The sequence below is a fragment of the Cebus imitator genome, unplaced genomic scaffold (assembly GCF_001604975.1).
Source record: "Cebus imitator isolate Cc_AM_T3 unplaced genomic scaffold, Cebus_imitator-1.0 Scaffold110, whole genome shotgun sequence".
NCBI classification, from domain to species: domain Eukaryota; kingdom Metazoa; phylum Chordata; class Mammalia; order Primates; family Cebidae; genus Cebus; species Cebus imitator.
The window spans coordinates 249,710-270,285 of NW_016107425.1; the positions used below are offsets into that span (position 1 = coordinate 249,710).

Below are 20,576 nucleotides of genomic sequence, written 5' to 3' on the forward strand. Positions count from 1 at the left end.
GGAGGCTGAGGCAGGAGAATTGCTTGAACCCAGGAGGCAGAGGTTGCGGTGAGCCGAGATCACGCCATTGCACTCCAGCCTGGGTAACGAGCAAAACTCCGTCTCAAAAAAAAAGAGAAGGCTTTGGAAGAAAATAAAGTTTTTTAGAATTGATTTTAGGAGATTTGTAATCTTAGTCTTAGCTCTGCCACCATTTTCTAAAAATGATTGGTTCAGTTATTTTTATATGGTTTTAGTTTGAGAAAAGCACAAATTTTAGATTCAGATAAATCTGGGAGCAAATCATAGATATTTGCTTACCCATATAACCAATAACCTCAGGCAAGTTACTGAATATTTCTGACTAGTAAAGTGGGGAGAAGTTAAAAGAGGTAAAATAGGGAGAAAAATCCTGCCTCAAAAGATAAAATGAAATAACGTGCTTTAGTGTTCAGGGCAGTGCCAGACATAATAAGGGCTTTTAACAATGGTGTCATATGTTGCCCCTTCCCCTACCTCTGCTTATCCTGTTCTCATCTGTAAAAGAGAAGAAATTGGCTTCAGTAGTCTTTGCCTTTTAAGGTCCTTTCTGTTTTCCAGGGAACATTTACTGTTTGCAGAGGGAAGACCCTCTTTCCAGTTCTCATATTCCATGGCTCTGCTGTTCCGCAAGCAGTGAGGGTTGGATCTCACCAAGTTCCCAGTAAGAGTGAACTGATGATGTCGCATGGCCGCTAGGATCCATTTTACTTGGCTCTCTGTTAAAAGACTGGAGATTCATGGGATTCTGCCTGCCAGTCATATCACTGTGAGGAATGCAGGCTTTGGGAGCTCAGGAGAGTTAAGTGAGAGGTTTAGAACTTCAAATCATTGGCTGAAAGACCTGCCTGTCTTCTCCAGAAACATCCATCTCTGAGAGTCCGTAACCTTTTGCTGTTCCCTGGTTCACCCCAGGCATCGTGTGTCAGGCTCGAAGAGACAGAGATTCCTTCTCTTGTTCTGAGGCTGGCCCTGGCCTGCCTACGTTTGCAGAGTGGTTCTGTCTTCTAAGGCCCTGAGGCACAACCCAGCTGCTGAGTGCTCCAGTAGGTGAAGCACCCAGGGCAAGGGTGAAATGACTGGATGCAGCCTCAGTTTTTCACCTTGGCTCCAGCGATAGTTCCCTCTCAGCTGGACCTCTGTGGGGAGGTTGACTCATGTGTCATATGTCAGTGTGGAGGTGGGGGCCGTCTCTGGAGGAGGTGGTGATATGTTATTACCCTCCTCCTGGTGGGTCTAAATATAAGACCCCACCTGAGGGCTTCAGATCCCAGATGTGCAGAAGCATGTAAGGCCTAGAGCGGAGGCCTCACTTCCCCTCCGAGTTCTGAGCGAGAAGCACTAAGCCAGAAATATGAGAGGAACAACCACCAGGAGCATTCGGAACTTTTAAGGTTGTCCTCACCCCTCTCTGGGAAGGTGAGAAGGGTCAAAGCATCTGCTGTTGCCCCTTCTCTTCATCCACCAAAAAGAAAAAGAGGAAAACGATTCTGTTATTGCAGGAACAGAAGTGTTTGCTGAAGCAATGTCAGAGTTGGCCTCAGCTCTTCCTGAGCTCTGGGTCCCAAATTACCTGTAGGTGACCTCCAGTCAGTGACTCCACTGCCCTGTTCTGGGTACAGAGTCTCAGCCCATGAAAGAGAATTCCCACCCAAGCCAAACTCCACATTTGCTCCCTTGGCCAATGGCCACTGAGCCGTCAGAAGAGAGAGCAAACGGAGGAGAGCGGTCAGCATGGGGGATGGGACCCCAGAGGAGCCTTGAGGAGGATGAAGTAGGAACAAGTAGAGGCAGATGGACTAGTATTTCTTGTGCTCTATTGTGTCCCAGGTATTTCCCATACCTTTTTAGGGGGGAGGCAGGGAGACAAGGTCTTGCTCTGTTATCCAGGCTGGAGCGTAATAGTGCGATCTCGGCTGACTGCAGCCTCCACTTCCAGGGCTCAAGCCATTCTCATGCCTTAGCCTCTCTAGTAGCTGGGATTATAGGCATGGGCTACCATGCCCAGCTAATTTTTATGTTTTTAGTAGAGACAGGATTCATCATGCTGCCTAGGCTGGTCTTGAACTCCTGGGTCAAGTGATCCACCTGCCTTGGCCTCCCAAAGTGCTGAGATTACAGGCATGAGCTACAGTGCCCGGCCTCTCATACCTTTTTCAATTTTAGAAAGTTAAACAGAATCACTCTCTAATAGGGACATAGGACATTCTCAAGGACGTCCTTATTTGCATGGTGCTGTCAGCCTGGGTGAGGACAGAAACTGCAGACTACTTGCTGACGAAGGGGTATGCCCAAGTGGGAACTTTCAGATATTTTGCTTGATTTGCTTTCCTTCCTATTTTTCAGATGCATCATGAAGGAGAAAAACATTTTTTTCCTCAATGGTTTCTGATTGTGTGCTCATGCTTCAGTTCTGTTGCCTACTAGCTGTGGCCTTGAGTGTCTCTTAACTTTCTGAATCTGTTTCCTGACCTGGTTTAATAATACTTGACCTAACAAGGTGTAAAATGGACTGAATTATAGAGGTCCTTCTTGCTCTGTCCTGAACATACTCTGGTGGAAATGGAGCAGTAACTGGCAAGGAAAGGGGCAGCAAGGGAGATTGAAGGGACAGGGAAGTGAGAGGCGGCAGGAGATCCATCTGCTTAATGCTTATATACTGTGCTTATGGGCTCATAGTGTAGAAGTTACTGTGACTGGCTCTCTGAATATGGAATCTATTTGGAAGTGGCTCAGCATTCTCCATTATTATAAGGATTCCCAAGAGATGGCTTATTCAGGAAGGTGGTGGGTAACCATGGAGTTTGCTTCTGCTTTGGCCATGAACCAGCTGTGTGACTGCAGACAAACCAACTGGCTCTCTCCTCAGGCCCTCAGTTTTCTCTTCTGTAAAAGAAAGGAGTTGAATGAGGGAATCTTCAAGGTCCTTTCATCGTCCATCTCTGTGTGAGGAAGCTCTGGAACAGGCAAGGACAGTGGGATTGCACTGGGTCTCCAAGCAAATGTGCTCCTTCGCTTTTTGAGTACTAAGGACGTGTATGAAATTTGGACATGCTGGGAGTTCTGTAGGTAATGGTCCTGAGACTGATAAGGGAACTCGCCACACAAGTAACAATAAATAATCTGTTCCCAGGGCTTCAGGGAATTTAGGTGCACAAATCAGTGTGTGGGCTGACCTCAAATCCAGAATGAGTTCCCCTTCTACCCTCCACTAGCCATGGTGGGAAGCTGGTGTTGTGTTAGCATGCTTTGTGTGTTTTTAATTTGAACTTGGCTTTATTCCTCTGTAGACTTAAGCTGAGACCTACAATCCTGGGAAAAAAGAGACCTGTAGAACATCACATTAATTACAGACCTTTCTGAAGTTCATAAGAACCTTCTAATTCAAATTACTTCTGGCAATTTCTCAGTGTACAAAAGACAGATTCAATCTTAGCCTTAGTTTTAGTTTTATGAAAGACCATTCCCCTGCCAAATACTTCAATTTCAGTTCATCTAGTCCATATTTCCTTTACAAAAAAAAAAAAAAAAAAAGAAAGAATCTCAGATATATCCTCCCTTGAAATTATATTTCATCTTAGGTAAAATACTTCATTTGTTTATTCAGTATCTCAGCTTACAACACTTTATGATGTTCATTTGTAAAACTGATAAAAAAAAATTTGCCACTGGAATATTTATACTGTAACTACAATTTCTGATTCCAGAGAAGTTCTGATTTAGAAATCTTTATAATCAATAATATTGATCAATTATGCTGCATGAATTGTGTAAGCAAAATTAAGAATCCTATTTGCCTTCCTACCTGTCAGCCCATCTTATTTGCCAGTCTATTGCCTGCATGTTTGGGCTCAAGGTTAGCCAAGGATTAATAGCTTTAGGTCTGTTTGCCTTGCCTCTTATTTAGCTGAATTTAACTCTTGAGGTAACGGCATTTTGCCTGTGTACTTGAGTGAAATTTTGATCCTGACCTTTGGTTATAATTTTGGATTACACGAATGATTCTAGTAAGGTGAGAAATCAGAACATAGAAGGCAAACCTAATTACATTTTTAATGACATTTAAAAAATATTAATGGAAACATAAAGTAGTCTGAATAATACCTATTTCTTAAGTTTGGTAAATTATTTCTTATGACAGCAAAAATACCATACTATTTGCTTGAAAACATTGCTGTTAGAGAAACTAGGTTGTCTGAATCTAGAAGCTCATATGTTGACTGTTTTTATCCCTTTTACATATAGTATAATACAGATGCTCTTTTCAGATAATGAAGACCTTGAGATGAGAAGCTGTTAGCTCAGATTCTTATAGACCAAGTCTTTCTGCAAGAGAGGGTGTATCTCACCCTATCTTGGTAACTTTATCAGTAAGTCCTAGTCATGGATCATGGTGGCCCGAGAAAGTGAAAGTACTACTCATGCCCTGTTCTCACTGTAGAAAGGGATATAGTTGGGAAGGGAATTTCATTTGTAAAACTAATTTAAAAATATTTGCCACTGGAATAGTTACACTGTAACTACAATTCCTAATTCCAGAGAAGTTCTATATGATCAATAACATTTATCAGTTATGCTACATGAATAATTATGCTTTATTATTCTGGTATTAATCTCATGGGGACCTAGTTTTTTGTTTTGTTTTCTGAGACAGAGTCTTGCTCTGTTACCCCAGCTGGAGTGCAAAGGCATGATCTTGGCTCACTGCTACCTCTGCATCCTGGGTTCAAGCAATTTTCCTGCCTCAGCCTCCCGAGTAGCTGAGATCATAGGCATAAGCCACACCTGGCTAATTTTTTTTTTTGTATTTTTAGAAGAGATGGGTTTCACATGTTGGCCAGGCTGGTCTCGAACTCCTGACCTTGTGTTCTGCCTGCCTTGGCCTCCCGAAGCCTTGGGATTATAGGCGTGAGCCACCACACCTGGTCGGGGACCTAGTTTTATAACTAATATACCACCTTTAACCTGCCAGTTTTTTTTGATGAAGAATCCTAGCAGACAACAAATACTCCAGAAGAAAGAAACATGCTCTTGAAAATTAAGGCAAACTTTTCAATATTTATTTGTATTTTCAAGACAAAAAAACCAAAACTCCTTTTTCTTATAGAAATAATCCGTGCTCTCTATAGATGTTTTGGAAAACATAAGAGATCTTAGAGAAGTAAGTAAATAAAATAATTATTACCCATATGTCAGTGATCCGATGATATCTACTATTAACAGTTTGGTGCCATAGAAAAAGCTGAATAGCCATCATTTTCATAAGCAGCGCTTCAGATGGGGCCCATGAAAAATGGTGTGCTTGGATTTCTTGCAAAGAAAAGGGAGAGGGAGATAAAACATTTTGTCAAAGTCACCCAGTGAGGGGGTGGCAAAACCAAAACAAAGATACCAGGTTCTGGGTTTTTCTAGCATTAGCCAGAGGTGAAAGTCTCTTCATGACCCAAGAGCTGCTGACTGTTGTTTTTCTCTGCCGTTCTCTGGCTGGTGGCTAAGGAAAGGAACAGCCACCTTCAACAGAACACAGCTGACCGTGCTCAAGGACAGACAAGGGGATGATATGTGTCAAAGAAGTTGTGGATGTGGTTTCATCCCATAGATTCCTGCAGGAGAGGGGAGGTGTTTCCTCTTTGGGGTAGGAGGGAGTGCCTGGGATTAGAGTTAAGGAGTCTGGATCTGTGGAACTCCTTAGCCTGAAGAAGGCTAAAGAGAATTTCCCCAGCAATTGAAGACAGATAATGACTAGCCTTTGCTCCAAAGACCTGTCAAGCTAAGTCATTTGTGAAAACTTGTTTCTTGTTCTCAACCTTCTCCAGAAAGAAAAGTTTTTGGCAGCTAAGGTGGTAATGACCAACATTTAGGAGCCTCAAGCCCACTGCTGGGTAAAATAGCTATTGGCCTTGGGCACTAAAGCTGTCAGTGCATAGACATTGCTAGTAATCCAGCATTAGTGTTTTTCTTCTTTCTAAAATAAGCAGCAGTGTAGTCTAATTGTACCAGAAAAGCCATAAGTTTGCATTTCAAGGTAGGAATCTGGACTTGCTCCATTAACCAACATCCAAACAATTGCTCCCTCACTGAAGCTCATCTTCCTTTACAGAGGCATTATTACAGCAACCAGCATATTTTCATAGACCCTAAGACCTTCTACAAAATATTGGCAATAAAATCTCTTCAAAGTTCCAGTTATCCTGTTCACACCTCAGAATAATGTATTGTGCACTCTAGCTAATTTGTATGGCGATGTTAGCCTCTCAGTTTGAGATACTACCCCAAGATCACTTACTTGGAAATCGCAAAGTCATAAACTATTAGAGCTAGAAGGGATGGCCATTTATTTCCACCTTACCACTTTATAGATCAAGAGAGGTCCTGAGAGCATAAGTTATTTGTTTCAGATGTGAAAGGGTGTGCATTTGGGGTCCTGGGCCTTTGTCGACACCATCTCATTTCTCTCCACCCCTTTAATATGGCTTATAGAACCTGGAAAACGTGGTCCCAAAGCAGTGCACTTACTGGCCATCGCTACTCCCCTTTCTTAATGAAGCATCCTAACAACTGATTCAGAGAGCTCTTTTTAAGGTCACCTTCTCCTGGGGGCAAGGGAAGAAAGACCATTCAACCATCCAAGCATCCTTAACTCGGCTTTATTTAACCTAGAGGCAAGGAGAATGTTGAGCTAAAGAGAATGATAATACTATTTTCTCTTAATGAAATAGCTTCAGACTTTGATATTAGATTGATAGAGAATCCCATTCCAGGGGATTGACCTTCAGTTGGCCTGCATCCTCTTGAGAGGGCTTCTTTGAATCTCATCATATGTGTAACCTGCAGAAAGGGCTGTTTCCTCCTGGTAAGGAGCAGTCCTGGAAGAGAGACTCTGAGGAGATGCACCAAATGACAAAAGCTCAGAAAACCTGGCTAGTGTTGTCAAAATGTGAGTGCAGAAGCTGATAATTTTAGCCAACTATAACTTTTATTATATATAGCACTTATCATCTGGCAATGATTTATTTAGTTATCATTCTCCCTGCCTGGGTTCAAATTCTGGCCCTGACAATTACTAGCTGTGTGATGCTAGGTAAGCTGTTTAACCGTGTTGTCCTCAGTTTCCACACCTGCAAAAGTGATAGTAGCACCTGCTTTGCCAAATTATTATGAGGATTAAGTTCGGTGTGTATTTAACTTTCTCTTCCCAGGGCCTACTACCCTGCCAGACTAATGGGTACTCAATAATTATTTGTGAGTTATTTTATTAGCATGATTTCCAAGAAACTTCCTTGGAAGGCTGAACTTAAGTAATTTCTTTGTTACATGATGCACTGAAGAGAAGAATTAGGCCAAGGTATGTTTTTCTGTTTATCACAATGAGCTGAAGATAATGTTTATCTGTAAAGAGAAGTTGAAACCAGATAAAAGTTTTGAATATTTTATGACAACATGTGAGAAATATTAGAATATCTCCATTTCCACATTCAGACATGTTCTTAGAATTGCCTTTTATATCCCGTCCAAGTTGGCTAGAAGCTGATTTGAATTTCTCCCCAGAAGTTGTAGACTATGGGTATTAGATACTTCTTACTGTCTTGCTTATCCAGCAGTGGCCCCCTTCTAGAATCTTAAGCGTTTAGAGCCCATATCCTTTATTGTACATGTTAGTACACATTGTCTGAGGCCATCTATAGTTGTCATGGTTTGTCATTTAATTGTGATAGGTGCGCTTTATATTTCATTTGGCCATCGCTCCTACTGGGGAAGGATAGAGTCTTATTTCTCTCTCCCTCACAGGCCTTATCACAGTGTCATGAATTACAGTGAACTATTTGTTGATTGATAGGTCTAAAATTATGTTTGTCCCACACTTTTGAAAGTGTCATTTCTGAAAGGAAAGGTGTTGAATAGCCTTCTCTAGGGATCTTTAAAAATAATGAGGGTTCTCACCTGATGGGGGTGAGGAAAGGAAGGTCTTTCGGGGCAATGAAATGTTTCGGGGCAATGAAATGGCCTTTGGTCCTGAAATTGGAATTATTTGAACTTCAGTTTTAATGTACATTTGAAAATAACATGTTAAAAGTGTGACAGGATATTCTATTCAGAAGATGGGGCTGGGGCCAGGCCAAGGATGTGGATATACAGAAAATGTTCTTCAGCTCAGAAGAGAAGAATATGGGGCAATTATGAGAACAAGAGCATAGGGTCTAGAGCAGGGCAGTTGGCACATTTTGCCAGGCCTTACAAGTCCAATGCACTGGGTCTGGAAGAGAGCAGGAATACTAGGTTTCTATCACAGCCATAACAATACCACAAACTTAGTACTTAAAACACCTGTTTCTTAGCCTTAGTCTGTTTTGTGCTGCTGTAATGTATTATCTGAGACTGGGTAATTTATAAAGAACAGAAATTTATTTTCTCATGGCTCTAGAGGCTGGGAAGTCTAAGGTCAACGTGCTGGCATCTGGTGTGGGCCCTGATACTGCGTCCTCACATGGCAGAAGGCAGAAGGCAGCAAACCCACTCCTGCAAGCCCTTTTCATGGTAGCATTAATCCATACACGAGGACAGAATCTTCATGACCTAACCACCTCCCTGAAATACTCTTCTCCATTTGTAAGTCTCCCGGGCATCTGAGACTTAATATATCCTACATGGAGCTCCACTATTCATACAAAACCTGCTCCTCCTACTGTCTTCCTCATCTTAGTAAATCCCAATTCTATTCTAGTGGTTGCTCATGTCAAAACCTTTGAGGTGTTCTTTAGCTCTTCTTTCTTATAAGCCCTGTTCAGCAAATCCAGTTGGCTCTACGTTCAAAATTATATCTAGAATCTGATTGTTTCTCACCATCTCACAATGCCTCATCTAGATCCCTGCAGTAGCGTAGTTACTGATTTTGTTTCTTCTACTCACAATCTATCCTCTGCATAGTAGCCAGAGTGATCTTGCTAAAACATAAGCTCGATCTGTGACTCCTCTGCTCACCACAGTCAATTGTTCCATCTCATTTGAAATAAAAAAGCCAAAGACATTATGAAGGTCTAAGAGGGTGGCCCTGTTACTCTGATCTTCCTGTGTTCACCCTTGTAGGTGTTGCCCCCTCATTGGTGTTCTGGATCATTAAACATCAAAGTTTCCCACCTGGCCATGGCCATGGGTTATCCTGGTGGCAGATTTTAGGTCAGTTAGGGGTTCCTGGTCCTCCATGCCCTTTGGCTCCCTTCTGACTTCTGTCCGCATTGTGAGAGTCATCAGAGTCTGAATGTAGGAGATGTTCTTGCCTAACTCAAAAAGTTGATAGAAACATTTCTCCACAGGGTTACATACCCCTCAATACAGTGACAAGCCCGGGGTCATTTTCTGGTACTGCTGCTGCTGTATCTAGTCAAGGCAGTAACTGGAATGGCAGCTGCTTCTGTGATGCACACCAGTTGTTGGATTCTGAGGAGGGGAAAGATGTTAGAAAAAGGGAAGCGTGGAGTGGGGTCATTTCTACTTTATGTTAACCATGTAAGTCTTCCAGCATCTCTCTGCTTAGTTGGATCTACACTTGGGGATTTCATGCATCTCAAAGTACACAAGCATCTTTGAGAACAATTGTTTTTTGTTGAATTCAGTGGCTGATGGTGAGGTGAAGGATGTAGACAGAGCCTTTCCTTAAGGACTAGCAGGTTGGGATGGTGTGGGTGTACACCCTGTTCCTCTCCTTGCACTGTTTTTCGTACTTAGACGGTTCAAATGCATACTGTTTAAAAACTAAACTGACACATTTTAAAAAATTAATGAACACGTAAGACAATAAGTTAGTTACACACAAATAAGGCCTAGAATACACACATCTTAACACTGAAATTCAATATCAGTGTGGCCCAGAGAGCTGAGAAGGGGGCTAAGATCAGCTCAGGGCCTTTTCAGGACATCCGATGCGGCCGTAGGGTTGATGTATGGTGTCCTGCTTTTGTCTAATAGGTCATCGCCTGTGAGCAGCAGTATGACTCTTCCTATGATGCTCGCTGTGACGTCTGGTCCTTGGGGATCACAGCTATTGAACTGGGGGATGGAGACCCTCCTCTCTTTGACATGCATCCTGTGAAAACACTCTTTAAGATTCCAAGGTAGGACACAAGATGGCGCTCTTGACTCATTGGTTCTTTGTGAAAACATCTAGTTAGAGGAATAATAAATAGTTTGTAAGCAATTTCTCTCCAAACCTGACAAAGCCTGATTGTGAAATGTATTTTCTTTGAGAAAACAAGGGGGTGGGGGATGATTGGGAAGAGGATGTTCCTGAAAGATAACGTACCCCAAGGAATAATAAGACCTTGTTGGAACAATGGCATATTTTCAGCGCTCAGCTTTTTCTGAGATATTCATTTTTTGTACTTTGCATGATAAGACTAGGAATGGAACTGTGGATTAAGTAATCTGTGTAAATACTAATGTTTTCTTTTTAAGTACATACTTTCTCTGGTATTCAGTGGAAACGTATGTGTATCATATGGCTCTATTCACTCAGACCAGCATTGAAATGTATCAGAAAATGTTACATCAGTACTATATCTTACTCTCCATCCCTTAATTTCTGTCTTAGTGGAAAATTGTGTGGAAAGAGGTCTGTTTGGAGAGCATTTAAATGCAAGTATACTTTCTATTCTGTGTATTCATTAGGGGTTTGTACAAGAGGTTGGGTTGTCTTTCATTGGAATCAGGCTGATGTATGGCCAGCGCACGGCTCTAGTTACAGAAAATGAAGCTATCCAGGGAGTCCTTCCCAGCCAGGGTGCAGTTTGAGAGATAATTTGTACCTTCCAAATGTCTCTTTCAAAGGAAGGCTCTGGGCAGGCTGGGAGCCATTTAACTGCTTTAACAATACAAGTGTTGACCTTTCCTTATCTGCACAATCACACAGCTATCACAGCCTTTAAAAATTTCTCCTGATTGCAATTTGCATTTCTGATTAGGTCTATTTATATGCAGATGAGGCTCTCTGGTTTTCATCATCATAATGTTATCATTTTATACCTAATCCAGATGTGAACAACCACCAACCGATATTCCAGAAATGATTCCCACCCAAGACAGAGTTAGTCTTTTTGCCTTTTTCAAATCACAAAAACAGGTCACAGTGATTACAGGAGCAGACGGAGCACCTGGCTTTTTAAATTAATAGTCTGGTGAGCATTCAAAAGGATATAAGAATGCAGGAGCCAAAAGCAGCATTGTGTACAGTAATAAGTCAGAAAATGGGAAATGGTGTCTGGAATGATTTGTGTGTGTGCTTTGATTTTTTACATGTGGTTTACCCCTCACCATTTATTTAATGTGGCAACATAATTTTCTGAATATCAGGATTAAGGTGTAGCTTCTCATTAGCAAAATAATACATACTTTTGATGAGAGATCTATATTTTTTTCTTACCTCTTTTAGTTATGCATTTGTATGTAGACCAGCTATTCAGAAATCTCTTAAAGTGATAAATGTAAGGCAGCTAACTCTCTGTGTGTGTGTGTGTGTGTGTGTGTGTGTGTGTGTGTGTTTAAATAGACCCTTCCTCTCCAGTGACTCCACTTAGCTTGCTTCTGTGCCCAGCCAAGGTTCTCATCTCTAATAATCTTTATATTCTCTCACTACTCATCTCTTCCATCTTGGGAGAAGCCTCCAGATCTCCAGATGTGGGAGTAACTAAGCCTCTACTGCCTGCCTCAGGACAGAAGGGATCCCAGGAATTGGGCAATTGCTGGAAAAGGATCCTTATTCCATCTTAGTTTAAGGCTTTGTTTCTCTCCTGTTAGTGTTACCTCCTGCCCTTTTAATGTCTCTTGGTTCCTGTGCAAATGATGAATCAGATTGAACTAGGCATTGTCAGCAATAATCAGTCAGCAGATTCTCAGTGTGATTATGTGTGCTCATGTGTGTTCAACACTTGCCACTGTCACAACCTTAATGGCTGACTTGACATTCTCGGACGGGAATGATAAGAGGTTTTATTTTATTTTATTTAAATCTTAGCATGTTTGCATACATTGTACAGCTTTTTTCCTCCCCAAACCAGGAAAAAGATGTTGGGTTTATATTCACCAAGTTATTTACTTTAAAATTACCCTGTGTATTAGAATTGCACAGTTCTCTTTGAAGGGTTGTGGATTGACCAAATGTGTGTGTCACATGCAAATACTACTTAATTTTTAGTGCTAAAAATGTATCCTTTCCCCAGAAAAGCTCTTTGATGAAAAGAAATTAAGCATTTACATACTTTTAAAAGGCACTCAAATTATTTACCTATGTGTTTCATTGGAATCAATCTCAGTCTTTCTGTCTCTCTCTCTCTCTCTTCCTTTTATTATTATTATTATTATTATTATTATTATTACTATTTTTAAAGACGGGGTTTCACCATGTTGGTCTGGCTGGTCTCAAACTTCTGACCTCAGGTGATCCGCCCGCCTCAGCCTCCCAAAGTGCTGGGATTACAGGCGTGAGCTACCACGCCCGATCTCTCTCTCTCTTCCTAATGGAGAAAAGCAAATGACAAATAATGACAAAAATCCTTTGAATCTATTTGGCCTCCGAATTATTTTTCTTTCTATTTGAATGTGACTATTTTCAGTGTTTTTGAATTCTTGTCAGTGAAACAATGAGATCCATTTCAGATCCATTCTGGGATCCAGAATACTGTGTGTGACTTCTTCCTCTGGCTTTCCTCACTGACCTTTTCCCTTCAACCCCTTCTTTGTTGGAAATAAATTGAGTAAATTACCAAGTAAGGGAAGAAAATAAAACCTTGACTGAGTCAGGGAAGAAGTAACTTTTACAAGTTAATAAAGATTTATGAGTTACTGAAGTGCTGGTTACCTGTGAGCCTCAGATGTCAATAAAACAGGTAATTAGGAAGGTTCCCTGGGTACTGTCAGGAAATATGAAGCAACTTGCCTGGTGTGGTTGATTTGCCTCTACTAGGGTCTCCTTGCTCTTCCCCTCTCTTCCTTTACCCACCTTCTCTTGACCTTCACATTGGAAGATGACACACAGAGTCATCATGACCTGTCTTTGAAATACGGCGTGACTCACAATCTTTCCCACTTTGCAAACACACAGAAATTATCTGCTGATTGGCAGAGCATCCACTATTTGCTGAACCTGTCAGCATGTGTCATCTTGTCTAATGCTTTTGCTCCAAAAACGTCACCCCTCTCTGACTGTCACTGCTCTGCCTGCTGCTATTTTTCTCCAGGAGTTATAAGAGAGGAAATGAATGAAAATCATTTCTCTCAACATCAGTGGATTCAAATCTCTCTCACGACTCTTTACTGAGGACTTCTTTAAAATTCCAATGGCTTAAAAGGATCTTGAAGATGACCTGGATATATTTTTTACTTAAAAAGAGATCTGTTTCGTAGATATAATTGCAAGAATCAATACAGTTAGTGGAAATACACAGTTATGTTGGTCTTTTGACAACCGGGTATCTCTCCTTAGCTTAGAGTCTTTGGCTAATGACCCTCTAGACTTCCACATAGGGGAATGAGGAAGGTGGTAGGGACCAGTGTGGGTGTGTTCACTGGTCAGTCACTGAGAGCGGCATCACCTGCCAGTTTAGCTGGGGCCAGGTAGCAGCTGACTCTGTCCAGTGTCTCATCTCACATTGAATACTTCCCGTTTATTCCTTATGGAAAAACGCAGAATGTTTTCGGGATTCTCAGCAGAAATGTCTTTGGCTGGAGGTGGACAGCACAGACTGGCCCAAACATTTCAGTCCTTGAAACTGGTGATTCTCCCTTCCTAAAGAGAACTTTCCCTGCAGCACACAATTCAAAAAAAGAACTCATGATTATCACCAATTTGCATTTTGACTTGTTTTCCTCATTCAAGCTAGGTTGTTCCAAGTCACTTGGACCCAACTGTATTTATTTCTTAGGGCTGCTACAGCAAAATTACCACAAACTTGGTGGCTTAAAACAACAACCATTTATTTTCTCACAGTTCTGGAGGCCAGAAGGCCAAAATCAGCGGGTCAGCAGGGCCACACTCCCTTTGAAGACTCTATTGAGAAGAATTCGTCTTTGCCTCTGCCAGCCTCAGGTGGCTCCCGCTTTCCCCTGGCTTGTGGCAGCATGACTCCAATCTCTGGCTGGATCTTTGCATGGCCGCCTTTCCCATGTCTCGGGGTCTTCTTTTCTGGTCTCACGTAAGGACGCAGACTTAGGGCTTATCCTAATTCAGAATGATTTCATCTCGAGATCCTTGCCTTCATTACATCTGCAAAGATTCTTATTCCAAATCAGGTCACATTCTCAGATTCTGAGTAGACATATCTTTTGGTGGTGGGGTGGGGGGAGTCACAGTTTAACCCTTTACACCAACTTTTATGTTTACCAAATTCCCTGAGAAACTAATTTGGGGGCAAGATACAAGACAGTTAGCTCAATGATGATGGAAAAATAATAGCTGCTAAAATCTGTCAAGTGCCAACTAGGGGGCAGGTACAATGTTCTGTGTTTTAGAAATGTAAATGCATTTAATTCCCACAGCAACTCTGTGATGTAAGTACTGTTACCACTCCTTTTTCCAGATGAGAAACTCAAGGCTGTTAAGCAGGCTTGCTGGCCTCTGGTCATGCACCCAGGGAGGAAAAATGATTTGAATCTGAGAAGTTTGACTCTAAAACCCACACATTTTGCTACTACATTGAAAAGTTAAAGCCCTTCCTTAAATTATATTATTTGTTAAGGAATTATATGTTGAGCACCGAGGGGACTGGGGCATATAGAAATGAATAGAAAGCAGTCCTGCCCTTTCTGTTCATCGGAGGGAAGACAGTCCGATGTCTTTCCTCCTACTCCCAATTTAAACTGACATTATTAACCTGAAAATTAGAATTTTATTAGCATCATGACTGAATCAGCCGAGAAACTGAAGAACAGAAATCAAGGGTATCCTCATAGGTGAACATAGGCCATCTTCGGCTCATTGATTTATGACCCCCAAACCAGAGATCTCTCCCTTCTCCAAACTCCCCTTCAAGTAACTGCTTTTTATTTCCTAATTTGGAACACTTAAGGCAAGTTTTTAAACTGAATAACTGTAGAGCGTATGTTATATAATAGTTCAAAATATCATTATTCTCCCCAGGAGTTTTGGTCCCATCTCACCTTCCTTGTAAACCTGTATCTTCCACGTCAGGGCTATTTCTAGTATAGCCAACATCTTCTCCCCCTTTGCCTTTCTCTTATTTTTTCTCTTCCCTTCTATTCGTTCATTCATTCATTCATTAGTAGGAAAAGCTCACTGTTGGTCCTGGGAAAAAATGCAAATCTGTTTCTGGCATCCTAAGTTGGAACACATATTCTCATGAAAGCTGTATTTTACGTGGTTATTTAGGAAGAAGCAGTAGAATAGCTGAAGTTCCCTACTTTGGATGCATTATTAGATTTTTGTGGCTAAATGGAGCTGAATGACCTGGTCTAAGGACTTGAGCTTTCTCTAGAGCTTTATGTTTATGGAAAAAGAAAATGCTTTCCGAGTTCTAAATTACCAATTTACAAAAGTGCTTTGGAGCACAATCCACTGGGAACTTGGGAATGCCCATGTCCTCTACCCTAGTATACCTTTAACTTTGTTCATCCAGACTCAGGTTTGGATTGGGTGCCTGAGTTGCAAAGATGACAGAGCTTTTGCTGTTAAGGAGCACATCATTTTACTGCCTCCTCCTCATTTATTGGTAAAGGTGAAACAGACAGAGTTTAGATAACAAAAAGGAGAAATCAGATTTTTGAGAACTCAGGGTCTGGATCCTTTTGGACTGCCTGGATGCTGTGGGTAGTGGGGCTCAGATGGACAAGTCACCACTTGAAACATTTGTGTCTATGTGAAAAGCTTTCTCAGGGACTCAGTGGCTACAATTGACTCTTGTCCTGAAATAGGATCCTTGGGTTAAATTTTTATGTTAAATAGGCATTTTTTTTTTAAAGATTCCTTTTGATTCTGACTTTCCTAATTCCCAAACCAAATTGTTCCTGTAAGGGAAGCAGTAGTCCCTGCCTGCTCCTCAGCTGTGAGACTCAGAAGCAGCAGGGAGCCCTGAGTCACCAGTAATTGTCTTACTATTACAGAATTGTCACAGGACATTTTCATTTAGGGCTGTGAAATATAAAGAAAAGAAATTAAAACTAAACTATTATTGAAGTGTAATGAGTGAGGGGTGGTGAGTGTTTAATGGCACAGTGAGGCTGGATTTGCCCTGGGGAGTGTTGGTTTCTCTTCACCTTCCCAGGTCACTTAGCTATTGGCCTTTGAGCAATGAATCCTCACAATCCAAGCTTCACTCATAAAGCACAAAGTGCTAGAAGAATTAACATCATTTAGCATTTATTGAGTACCTAATAGCAAAAAAAAAAAGAGTCTTAAAATATTCCAGTAGAAAACCAATGATCTTTTATGAACCTTTTTCTTTCTTTGGGAGATTTCGTATCCCATTTTTAGTGGATTGCCTTGAGTATGTACCCCCTTGCAGACCCCCAGAAGATCTTCTGGGTCTAAGAGTTGACATTCCATTTCCTTGGGAACCCAGTGGCTGGAGGCATCTGGCAGACACGCCCCAGAAGGCTTTCACTTGTGGAACACATTTCCAAATTCTTTTTAAATTTGAATTGAGCAGCTGGGGATATTCAGTCCTGTGGAGGTACTGCTTGCTGCCCCCTGCCTGAGTCCTGGCAGACAGGGGGAATTTAGCTTTGCAAGATTTCATTGGGGGATCAGGTGGCAAAGCAGAAGCATGCCTTCAGGGACTTTGGGTCCCCACCACCACTGAGTAAGAGGCTCACCCTGAGAGAAGGGCCAAAGGTGCAAGGTGTTGACTCACAGCGCTATCTGTGTTTTCTTCTCATTACCCTGGTTTCATTATTTTGGCACCACTCACTGTGGCTAATTCCAACCCAGCTCCAAAATGACGGAGAGTTGAGCAAAGAGGTAGGCAAGGAAACAGAGCCCAACACTGTACTAGAGTTGAGGCACCCTAGTTTCCTCACTACTCCAGAAAAAAACTAGGAAATAAAGGTGAGGAATAGTTATAACTGCCCTTATGGGTTGGCATAATGGTAGGGGCAGGAGTAAGACAGGGATGAAGAACAATAAGGTGGTAGTATAAGGAAGATTCTTCACAGCTGGAGCTGTCCATTCCAGGAAGTTCCTAGAGTCAAGTGAAGCCAGCATCATTAAAAGGCTAATATAGTATAGTGGTCCAGCGTGGTTGTTTGTGTCAGTTAGCTACTAGTATGTAGCAAATCACTCCCAAAGTTAGTTGCTTAAACAACAAACATTTATTAATTTTTATGAGTCTATGGGTTCTCTGAGTGGTTCTGCAGATCTTGGCTGGGCTTGCTCAAGCATCTGTGGTCTGGTGAGGATTTGGCTGGGTTGATTGGTCTAGGATAGCCTTGGGTAGGATGACGTGGCTCTGGTCCATGTGGTTTCTTATTCTCCAGCAGGCTAGCCTGGGGTTGTTCTCATATTGGTGACAGGGCTCTAAGCATAGATAGGGGAAGGAATAGAAGATTGGTCCAGTTTTGCAATCAAGCTGTTTCAGTGTTCTGTAGTCAATCTGCGTGGGTTCAACTAGCAGCTCCACCACTTTTAATTTCACCACTGTGAACTTGACCAAGTTACTTCATGTGTCTGTGTCTCAGTGTCCTCCCTTATAAAATGAAGATATGAGTAATATCAACCTCGTAGAGCTATTGTGGGAGTTAATGAACGTAAAGTGCTCGGAATAATTCATAGTAAGCATTCAATTCATTCTGGGTGCTACCAAAGAAAATATCTCAAGGGCATATTTATATTGTGAGGAATTTTCTTTCCCTTGTAGCTGAAGAATTGAAAGCCTCTATTCAAAAAGAGCCACCCATGAGATCAGTTATTTGAAATGAACTGATTGATTGATTGATGATTGTATGAGGAATTAAGAGAGAATGAAGGCTGATTCCTCAGTGAGTCCCTACTACTTACATTGCATCTATGTGAAGGACTTTGCCATTAGTATCCATTGTCACAACTCTTTGTAAATAGACACACTTTAAAAGATAGGGTCACACACACCTTGCCCCCACGCACATACGTGAATGCTGTGACAGGAGCTGCACATTTGGAAGCAGGACTGGCCTTAGCCTCCACTCCTATGATGTCTACAATGAGTAATGATGCTGTCATGCTCTGAAGAGAACTAGGGCCATGGTGCTTTTCCTTTGCTATCACTTCTATCAATTTTTGTGGTGGCTTTGTGCTTGGTTGATGAGTTGTATGATTGGTCTTGGCTGCCTCCTTCTATAGGGTCCTTTTAGCCCCCTTGGTAGGTTCAATCTTCTCCAGGGTTCTAGAAATTTTTTTTTTTTTTGTCTGTAGGTAAAGGAGTTCTAAACTTAGGGTCACTGATTCAAAATTGAGTCACGTTTTGCTCCTATTTTGTCTACCACAGAGACTAATTTTTTTTTCCAGCCCAACCTGGAAAGGCTTGAAACATTGACAGAAGGAGACAGAAAACTGAAGCCAGGTGAGAGGATTGTAAGGAGAGCACCTGATTGTTCCAGATAAGTTCAGGTTTCTTAGGGGAGGAGTGATACTCCCAGTACTGAGGGAATATGCAAGTGAGGCTGCTGCCCCATCATCAGTGCTCTTAGAATTCTGGAGAACAGGAACAGTATTAGAGGAGTGGAAAAGGGATAATGTACTTCAATTCTTCAAAAAAAGGGAAGAGGGCAGAGCCTACAGACTACTATCTGGTGAGCTTGACTTTCATCTTGGGATAATTACTAAGATTTTTAAAAAATTTTCTCCTTGAATAGTGTGTGAATTCTTAGAAGAGAAAGCTGTGATCACTAGGAATTAGCATGGGGTCATTGTAAACAAGCCATATCAGACTAATTTTTTAATTTGGTGTTATTGTGAGACTGATATGAATGGGGACTATCTTAGACATAATATATTTGTATCTTTGGCCTTAAGTAAAATCTGCTGTGATATTGTAGTGGCTAAGATGGGAAAACATAGACTGGAGAATGGTGGTAGTGATGGATTCACAACCCAGGAAAAATTGTGTTGAGGAACACTGGGTAATTGTGTCAGTATTAACACACTGGTTCTGGGAAGTTCTGGAGGCCTGAGGCAGGACTCTGCTGACCATCCTGCCATCTGAACATTTTTAAATCTTTAATGAGTTGGAGGACACTGGCAGCCTTTCTGTCACGTTCAAGGAAGGGGTGGTTGGTATGCTGGATGACGGACTTGGGATCCCAAAATATCTTAGTTGTTAAAGGCCATGGGGGTCCCTAACTAGCAAATAGAACCCTTGGAAACCCTGGTGAACTGTACAGGCTGACAGAGCCATGACTTAATAGCCCATGATGAAAAATGAATTTATTTGTAGCTGTAAGCCGAGTGGGGGTCAAACAGTAAGACCATCTTGCATGATGAATATGAGGTTTGGTAGATCATCCCCCAAAGTGGGGGGATGCAAGATGGTCTTACCACCATCCCCCAAAGTGGCTCTGTCCTAGCCAGATGATGTCTTCCTTCTGAGTACTTCTCCCAAACTGCCACAAGGGAGTCTTACCCTGGCAGAACTCTAGACCTGAAGCTGACATTTCAAACTTGGATTCAGATACCTGGGTTCTGGTTCTGCTCCTGCTCTGTTACTGTTCTGTCATTTCACCTTTCAGAGGGGAATAAATGACCACCATTCTTGAGCAAGAATGTTTTGCACTCAGATAGCAGGGCTTATATAAACAGTTTTCTTAAGTATCCTCTCTACACTCTGTGGCTTCTCAATAGAGAGGAATGAGACTGGCCACAACTGCAGGGCTGGGGCCACTCACTACAGCAGCAAGTCTCACCAGGACAGGGTCCTCAGTCCGTGCTGTAGATGAGAATATCCTGGGAGCTTTTAAAAGATACCAGTGCCTGGGTACCATTCCCCAAGAATTTCAATTTAGTTGGTTCGGGTCAAGTTTAGCATTTATATACAAATAAAATTGATTTTACAAATATATTTTTGGAATAATCATGCATATTATTTTATATTTACAAGTTTCCTAGATGATTCTGAAGGAGTTGAGTAAAACCCTTCCCTGAAACAACTATCAGACCCTCATTTGTTTTTTTGTTGATATTTTAAAACTACAAAGGTCTCCTTCTGGAAATTCTTTCTCCTACCTTCCCTATTCCCACCCCATAGTTGAGAATTTTGAGAAATGAGAGATGATATCAATGGGAGTGTATGAAGAATGTAAAGGTAGAAAAAAGGATTCTAGCAGAATAGCCAGTGGTGACTGCTATGGGTTGGACTGTGGTGTGCCCCCGACAAAAAGATACGTTGAAGCTTTAACCTTCAGTACTTTATTTGGAAATAGGGTCATTGTGGATATAATTAGCTTACTTAAGATGAAGTTATACTGGAGCAGAGTTGATCCTTAACCCAGTGTGACGGTGTTTTTGTAAGAAGAAGAAAATTTGGAGACACACACACACACACACACACACACACACACACACACACACACGCACATGAACATCATAT

The 20,576-nt window shown here is 41.6% G+C and overlaps 1 protein-coding gene across 1 annotated transcript in view; it reads left to right on the top strand.

Annotated features, from left to right (window-relative positions):
* The window catches only part of MYO3B (myosin IIIB), a 491,163-nt gene that overhangs the window by 64,494 nt on the left and 406,093 nt on the right, over positions 1-20,576 (top strand). The window contains exon 7 of the mRNA XM_037741885.1: positions 9,982-10,127. Within this exon, the coding sequence (XP_037597813.1) occupies positions 9,982-10,127 (146 nt within the window). The remainder of the gene's footprint in view (positions 1-9,981; positions 10,128-20,576) is intronic.